This window comes from Drosophila virilis, chromosome 2 (genome assembly GCF_030788295.1).
Source record: "Drosophila virilis strain 15010-1051.87 chromosome 2, Dvir_AGI_RSII-ME, whole genome shotgun sequence".
NCBI classification, from domain to species: domain Eukaryota; kingdom Metazoa; phylum Arthropoda; class Insecta; order Diptera; family Drosophilidae; genus Drosophila; species Drosophila virilis.
Genome location: NC_091544.1, coordinates 33080038 through 33089124, shown reverse-complemented (window position 1 = coordinate 33089124; position 9087 = coordinate 33080038). Strand labels below are relative to the sequence as shown.

Genomic DNA, 9087 nt, shown 5'->3' with positions numbered 1-9087 from the left:
AGAGCTCAATAAAACACACGCGAATCCGATTGCTGAGTGCGGGGTGCGGGCAGCAGGCAACGGGTGAGTCTATCGTCCTCTCAATCTTCTCGAGTACTCTTAGGCACACGAGCTTGGGCGGCGGCACATAAGGCCGGAAGGGTAAGATAGCAACACACTCAGCGCAGCGGTGCGTCGAGTGTGTGCGTCTGTATTGTTTCAGTTGATTTGTTCATCGATAAATCTCTTTATCGCCATAATCGTTAAAGTTCATTCGTCACGGACTTTGATTGCTCCACCAGCGAATGTTGAAGCAAAACCTGGAAGCTAATGTGCACCATGGCACAAATATGCAGCTCCCCACATTTCAGTTCTTTAAACATATTTCAATTTCTATGTAATACTTGAAGAAATTACTTGCTACTGGGTTTGAGCCGGTGTTCTCTCTCGTCAGTCCGCTGTTCAAACTAAAAAATTATGTCACATCATATAATTTCTATTAATTATTTTTAGGAAACTGCCTTTTATATATTTTTCGCATTCTGGAATATATTTCCTAAATTTCTATTTTATTAAATACTTAAAGCTCATATTTGCCCAAATTTATTCCACTGTATTAGCCCAAGCTGCCATCAGCATTGGCTACTGGGGCATTGTTTTTATTATAGCTGAACGCACTGAATGTGTTCATTGGTTCAGTACTTATTGGAGAGTTCCCTTACCGAGTTGCCACACGGAGTCCTCCTAGCCAGAAAAGCCCCCGACCACTTCAGACCGTAACCAACATGCCGTGCACAGTGTGCAGTTGAGTGTAATGCGAACAGTGTGTACATGACAAATTGTATACAAGCAAACAAACAATTTAATAATTGATTAAACGAACACTTTGGACACATAAATATCCGTCTTAGTTGCTTAAATCTGTAAATTTATACATGTGCACACCAAGCAGACAATTCTTCGATTTTCCTGCTCGAGTGAGTGAGCGTAGAATGTGTGAAATAAGCTGACAATAAGCTGCTCTTGCAGAGTACTACAATATTGATGTTTTAATGCCCTTTAGTGGGAATATTACCAAGTGAATAGGGTATCTTGAGGCAAGGGTAGCCAATTGATTATGTATGCAAGAATCTTTTGCGGAACTGCGTATGCTATTCGATAGCTTGTCACATTCATTCGGACTGCAAAACTATTTAGATAAATGTTTTTAATAAATATAAGAATATTTTTTAATATACAACTAAGCTTCAAATTGCATAAAGATTGTACAAAAAAACATCCAATTTATTCAAGTAGAGAACAGAAACAGTCTAAGTCGAACTTACCCGATTAACGAACCAAAATATTATAGGATATTCGACAGGTGTATAAAAAAACAGAGGCAGTTTACTGCTGTTAGACGCATGTGAACAATGGAGATTCCTCAAATGACTGACTTCATAGAAAATACAAACATCGAGCTGGCTGAAGGCTTCAATATCATACTTCAGTTTGCAAAAATAATCCGAGCTGCAGTCATAGTTAGTTTTAGGCAGCTGTCTGCAAACAGCATTGTAAACAAATTTCTATTTGGCGTGGCAAAAAGTTTTCGCCTGCTTGTAATGCGTTACAAATTTTCTGATTTATTATAAAAGTTTGGTACATTTGTGCTCAAATAGCTGAATGCGATATGTGGGAACGACGCTTATTACTGGACTGTCAGCATTGTTAAAATTGAATTGGGAGAATTATGTGAAGCTCAAGATATGCATTTACTGCAAATTCCATTTAGGCTGTTTGAGATTTAAATTTAATCTGAAATGTAAGCAGGCAACCAGTGCTGGTTAACTCTGAAGAATGATTGTTATTAGAGATGTGCATATGCTTATCGATAGCACTGCCTTCGATTACAACAACTAAACTCTGGAATAATAATGTAACAGAAGGAGCTTGCATGGAGACTATAAAAACAATTTATTTATATTATTGCATTTTTCTTGTTACGCTGATTCCAGAAATTTGATCATTTTAAATGAGAAAGATTATGTTATGCCATACGAGCAGTAGCCAAATATTTAAGACATTTAGAATAAACCCAAGGCACAGCATCTGAACCTCCACCTGCAGCTGCACCACCCACCACTCACACCTCACCCATTTTTTGCTTCCTGGGTTTCCAAGGAAAACCAAAACCTGAAACGAGACCATAAAATTGTAAACGCTTTCGCTGGCGCTGCCAAAAAGCGTAAGCAATAAAGACTAAAACAACTGCTTTGGGTACCCATCGAAAAGAAGGGGAGTTGGGAGGCAATAGGGAGGCTGACGCTAAAAGAGCAGGTGGAGCGCATTACTTTGAAAGCACATTGAGCTTGCAAATGACTTTGTAAATGGCGCTCGACAAATATTTTATTACCAGCGAACAGCAACAAATTGACTTTGTATGCTGCGCCCAGCGCTTACCGATTTTAAGCCCCGTTAAATTCCATACTTTAATTATGCCCACAGAAATTATTCTTACAAAATCTTAAAAAGGTAACAAACTCTGCTTTGCAACTGGTAAATATTCAATAATATTTAATTATTCAATGTTTTTAGCAAAACCTGTAGCGAATGCCCTTTGAAACGGTTTTAGAAAGGTTAACTTGAGATTGACAACAAGGTCAAACACGCACTTTAATTGAAAATACCTTTTAAAGCTCTCAAAAGCTGTAATTGAGCTTAATTAAATTGAGCGCAAGCAATTAATATCGCTTTTTAGCTGTAAGCTCCTTGCGCTAAAAACATTAGCTTTAAAATAAGTTTGCTATTGCAATCAAGGGCACATTTTAGAAAATTCTAATTTAAAGCCTAAGATCTAAAAGTTTAATCTTTAAATTGTTTATGCAGCACCCATTGCAATACTTAATCCATTGCTTTTATTATGTCAAGTAAGCCAAGGGTTCTATTAACTTTTAAATAAATAAAATATAATATATGCATATTATTATTATATAATATTCCTTTTCGCTAATATTTCTCTGAGTGTATGAGTTGGTAACTCAAGCTCAATCTTTCCCCTTTAACTTATAATTTTCTCTGCAGTATTCAAATTTGTCGTTCCGTGTGTTGCAGTAATTAAAACTGCCGACGCCAGGTGGCAATGGACAGTGGTCATTGCTTCTCATTGGTCATTGCGTTTAAGTAGTCTCTGCATCTCGTAGGCCCCACTGTTAGTTTTCCTTTTGACGTTCGCCTTTTGTATTTCGGGACATTGTTTAGCGGATTGCTGGGCGTTGTTTGCTCTTTGCCATAAGCCATTGTTGCAGGTAAAGGGAAAATTTTGTTCGCGTTTTGTATACACTTTTAGGGAGTATTATGCATTTGCCATGCAGAGCGTCACGCTAAGAAGGAGTTATCTGCGATGCCATCAATGTGTCTATGTTTTCTTGATCAGTAACAACAGCCGATAACTCTCCCAAGAATTGTCGCAGGCATACATATATCGGTACTGGGTGAATAGGACTACTATATTAGTCGAGAACTAAATTATTTTTTAAAGAAGCTCTAATCAAACTTTGGCTTAGACATCACATATTTTTATAGAAAAAATCGGAAGAACAAGTTAAAGCGCACTCAACACTTACAAGCGCAACAAATCCGCGCACACATTTAAGAACCCCCAAGACATATGTCTAAAAGTGTATTCAATGTTCGGCGAGCAGTTCCCACTTTATTATTTTCTGTTTTAGTTTTGAAGTGTTGGTTGTCGGTTTTGTGGTCGCCTTTGGCATGGTCGGCGCTGGTTAAACACAGAAACAACTTCATTACCGAGAGTTAACAATGTGGCATAAAAAAGAATACCGAAAATTTACGTTCATGGTGGGCTTATTTCTCAATGCAATTGCCAGCCGACGGCAACCTCAGCTTCCGCTTCAGTCTCAGTCTCCGTCGCAGTTTCTGTTTCATTTAATTCACAGTTTGCGAATCGGTTTTCGGCTGGGCTTCGGGGCTGGCGCGTAGTTTGCATTAATTTCACGTTTATTTCGCGCGATAATCGCATTTCACGTCCAATCTTTGGCGCGGCGGACGGGGCCAGACAATTGCCGCAGTCTGGGCTTCCATATTGTTTTAATGGCGGATAACGTCCTTAATGGCATCTATTAAACATTTAATTTATACACTTGAAAATCACATTAGGCTCGCGTCGGCATCATTTACAGCAAGTGCTAAAATGTTGCCAGTTAACTGCTTAAAGAATCGTATTTTATTTGATTATCAACTTTAATTTGATTATAACCCAATTGCAAAAGCTGTATTGCACAGTTATAGTTTTCACTGAATCAACAATTTATAAGAAATTAAATTTTACAATCTGCCCAATAAAAGATATAGTATTTAAGTGCGCAGCAATTGGAGAATATCTTGTGCCTAAATAAAGTCGGGCATGGGAGTCGAAAAATATAAAAGGGGAAATGTTTATTTGGTCCTCATGCACTCAAATTAAATGTAGCATGAACCAAGTCAGCAAATTGATAAACAAGTAAGAGTGTTGCTTATGAAAGTGCCAAGCTTCAAAATACCCTTTCTGAAATTGGCCGCTGTTTGGTTGACGAAGAGGAAACATTTTTTTGCAAATAGATAATGGACTCTGATAAATACGCTATACTTTTTTCATTGCTTGACGCTTGTTATTCTCAACTAGTCAACGTTTTGAAAGATGACAAGGTGCTTTCAGTTCAAGAATCGAAAGCAAAGGCTGATTTTGATTGAACTGTGATGTTGTTGAACTACCTGTTAATTTAATTTATTTATTTATTTATTTATTTATTTATTTATTAATGGTCGACAAAACGAGTGTCTTCCTCATTATTCAAAAGATTGTACAATAGAATTATACGCTAAAAGCCTAGTTAAAGGATACAATTTTCTAAATAGCGTCACCGATCGATGGAGGTGTTTTATTTGCCAGTCCGGCCAGCTGTGACCTTTTCACAGCTAATTTTGTCAGTGACGCTATTAGAGCCTACATCTAAGCAGAAGATTTCTTATAAAAAAAGTTTTGCCACATAGAACTAATATGCAGTTAAATTTAATTTCGAGTTAAAATAAAATAATCAAAAATTCGTTAGAAACAGATAAGAAAAGAAAGATTTTTATATTCTTATGTTTATTTCCTGAAGACCAATTATTTTGTGTAGAATTTAATATACCCTTCCTTTTAACATGCCCGCTGGAGGCATGGCGAGGTATATACGTATACAAATTCTAATTATTCATTGTAAACGCGTAGAGCGCTGACAGCGAAAACAATGAACGCACTCAACTGTGAAAACTGCAACAATGCGCATTCCAGACCCAGACCCAGACCCAGACGCATACAAACAGCCGGGCAGAAATTACAGACGGGTGCGATAGGGTTGTGAATTCGGAGTATGGCATCAAAGGGACGGGATTGGGGCGAGCTAGGTTGAATGGTGCGCGTCAGGGGCAAGGATTTGAGCAATGGGAAGAATCGTTGACATTTTTAACAATTTTCTAGTCGTTATTTACCATTGTTTTAGCTGCAGACCGTGGATTGGGGGGGGGGGGGGGGGGGATAGAGACAGAGCGAGAGAGAAAGAGAGAGATAGAGGGATAGAGAGAGATAAAGAGATAGAGAGAGAGAGACAGAGACAGAGAGAGAGCGCGGGTGGAACACAGATACAAATGCAGTTGTAGTTGCAGCTGCAGCAGTAGCGGCAGCTGCAGATACTTTGGAACGAGTATACACATGGCCGTCGTATGCTGTTTGCTATGGCAGCAATTTGCAGCATTTAGTGCAAAGTCCATTTAACTTTAATGCACTGCACTTGAAGTTATCTCGCAATCTTTTAGATACACAAGTGCAGCCGGTAGAAATGTTTATCTATGGGCGACAATCAGAAATGGATTCAAGCTTGAGTGAGTACTCCTTGAATATAGAATAGATAACATACATGGCTGGAAAACAATACCCCAGCAGCCCAGCATCCTACAGCCCGACAGCTCAGCACTGCATACGTAATTATTTGCTGACCCTGGGAGCTCGCGACAAGGATTTGGCAAGCCAGCCAAAAATATTTGCATCTGACCCACGCGCAATTAATGAAATTCATTTTTGGCGCGTTGACAAAATGTTTTCTACACCCTGTAATTATAATATGTGCAGAAGGGGTATGTATAACGAGTGAAAATGCATGTGACACATTAGAGAAAATGTTTACGAATCTCCATAAATTCTATATATTTTATTGAAATTTACGGCTAAGGCATTATAGGTGTTTCTTACATCATAAAAGCAGCATAATCTCAGACTTCGAGGAAGCTTTTACGGTTCAATTTGGTATATAGCGTTTTGGATATATTAGTTTCAAATGAAGGTTAAATTTACTATACATTTACAAGTTTAACAATAAAATGATAACATAATTGTATCTAGATAATTTTATATTACATGAAGTTGAAGCTTACATGCGCTCTCTAGAATAATATGAATCAGAGCAAAGGGTATTCGCCAGTCGAGCAACAGCATCTAAATCGTTTTCTGTGCGCAATGCGACAGTGCTAAAAACACAAAAACACCAATAAACCACAAACTAAAAAGGGTGTTACGCGACTTTCGCAGAGAACTATGAAAAACAATATTTGGGATACTCCTGAAAATGTCTGAAAAATAGATTTGATTCTAATCGAAATATTCGATTGACATGTAAGTAGACGTACATTTTCAAAGTAGGCACTGATATATAGTTTAATAAAATTATAATGTATTAGTAACAAAATTTTCGTTTCTTTTATATGTAAGTATTGGGATATTTTTTTTAAATTAGTTTTTTTTTTTATATTTTTGTTGTCTTGTGGCGCATCCAAGTGCGCTAAATGAGAGTCGATTTGAATAACCGAATCATTGCCAGATGAATGCTTTTGAAGGTACCGCTGGGAACAGACGAGTGCACTCAAAATCTCAGTAGTTCCGATACGGAGACACACGTAGAATAACAGGAGACCAAATGGCCAATGTAGTCGTGAACACAACCTCGCCCATGGCTGGACGCCGCCTGAACCGCGACGTAAACAGGCTGTTGGCTGCGGGGTATCATACAACCGTTGACGACGACATGACCAATTTGGACGTGCGCCTTGAGGGACCGATGGGCACCGCTTACGAGGGTGGCGTCTGGACGGTGAATGTGTCAATGCCTCAGGAATATCCATTGAAGGCGCCGCGCGTACGTTTCGTTACTAAGATTCTGCATCCGAATATTGAGTTCACCACCGGGCTTGTGTGCATGAATGTCTTTAAGCAGGCCTGGTCGGCCAATTATGATCTGGTAAATATATTCGAGACATTCTTGCCGCAATTGTTGCGGCATCCGAATCCCCACGATCCGCTCAATCATCATGCGGCAGCCATTATGAAGCGTTCCGATCAGGACTTTCGTGATACTGTATCCATGTTTCTTCGGATGTACGCCCTACCGATTGTCTTACCAGGGCAATCCAAGGATAATGACAACCTCGAGAAACGCTCCTCGGATTTAAGTTTATCCGACCTGCTATCCGATGATGATGACGATTAACTGTTGGCTGGTCTTTTGTTTTTTTTTTAGTAGTGTGCATTTCCATTGAACTACCAAATGCTATATTTTTTTTCTTTTGATCAGGATTAGTATTGAAAATGTATTTAACAAAGTATTCGAAAGTCTTATAGTCTAATAAACAAAAAGTAACAGACAAAAATGACAATTCAAGAATTTGATCAGCTGAAAAGTAGTTTAATCAGGAAAAAGAAATATTTAATCAGGTTCATACAGAAAATGTCTTTAATGACTTCTACGAATGCAACTTTTTTTTCAGAGTTTCAACTTTGGAATGGCAAAAATTTAATTATTAAATTATAAATGTACATATCTTAAAATCGACCTCATTAAACCAAATGGAGTATTTGTGCACACTTCTGTAGATTACTACAAAAATTTCATGTATTGTTTGCTTGCTCTTAATTAAGATTTCTGGATAATTTACAAAGGAACCGATTTAATACCCCTAAAAGCAGCATACAATATTGACAACCTCTTAAAATTCATTGAATATTCTCGAAGGCTTAAGATCCACGCGTATCGCAGCTAATTGCCACTTGGGTTCGTCCCATAAATTTGAGATTGTCAAACAAAGGGGTCAAAGTGCAGACAAACAAATTATTTAATGCGTCGCAATCATGTGGAAATTGCGATTTGAATGCCTTAATTGCCAAGTCACAAATGCGTTTAATGCCAAAAAGTCCTGCGAGTGTCAACTTGCCTAAAGCCAAACTGAAAAAAAGCACAGCCGGCAATTAGCGGTTATTGAATATATTTGTCTATTTTTAGGTACTTGTAATATTAAATTAATATTAGAAACTTTAACTAGAAATAGACTATAATTTAGTTTTAATCAATTTGTTCTGTTTTAGACATTCACTGCTTTTTAAATACTCAGACATTGTTATAATTTCTCAGTAGCTGCCCAACGACTTAATTAAATGCAAATTCCTCGTCTCGTCCATTTTTCAACGTCAACAGCTCCTGTTACCAGTTACTTCGCATAACTTTATCGCAAATATTTCTATTAAAATTCTCCGACTGCCACATAATTAGCCAAAGAAATGGCGCGTCGACTGCTGAAGCATAATGAAAGCCAGAAGCTAATGAGAAGGGTGGAAATTTCATCAAACAGCTACCACTTTAATCTTTAAGCCTGATTGTCAATTTTTGCAACGGTTTGTTCAGTTCCATTGTCAGAAGGGGTATTTTATCGTTTCCCCTCTTTTTCTTTTTATATATACTAAGTATATACCAAAATTCAACAGCAGGCAAATCAATACTCAAGGACAGACAACTAGGGCCCAGCAAAAACAAGATGAAATGAAATTCGTCAGTTGCCTGAAATTGGTTTAAATCGTTGAAGGAGTATTCGCATTTGCCAATCCGCCAGCCCCCTCACTCCGTCACTCCTGCCAGTTGCCACTTTTCGCTTGCTAATGCCAATGACGTCGCTGTGCAACGTTCCACACTGATGCGCCGGCAACAACAATGGGGCAACCACCAGTGGGACAGCCAGTCAGCCAGTTGATGGGTTGCACGTGTAGCAATA

The 9087-nt window shown here is 38.2% G+C and overlaps 1 protein-coding gene across 1 annotated transcript; it reads left to right on the top strand.

Moving 5' to 3' along the window:
• The first annotated feature begins 6678 nt into the window (after positions 1-6678).
• LOC6633208 (ubiquitin-conjugating enzyme E2 H) lies at positions 6679-7701 on the top strand. The gene is made up of 2 exons (XM_002056659.4): positions 6679-6755; positions 6870-7701. The coding sequence occupies exon 2, from the start codon at positions 6966-6968 to the stop codon at positions 7533-7535; it is 570 nt and encodes a 189-aa protein (XP_002056695.1). The 5' UTR covers positions 6679-6755; positions 6870-6965; the 3' UTR covers positions 7536-7701.
• Positions 7702-9087: the final 1386 nt, after the last annotated feature.

What these genes read in the sequence shown, in the direction of transcription:
- LOC6633208 (XM_002056659.4), top strand. Translation starts at nt 6,966, where the DNA reads ATGGCCAATGTAGTCGTGAACACAACCTCGCCCATGGCTGGACGCCGC.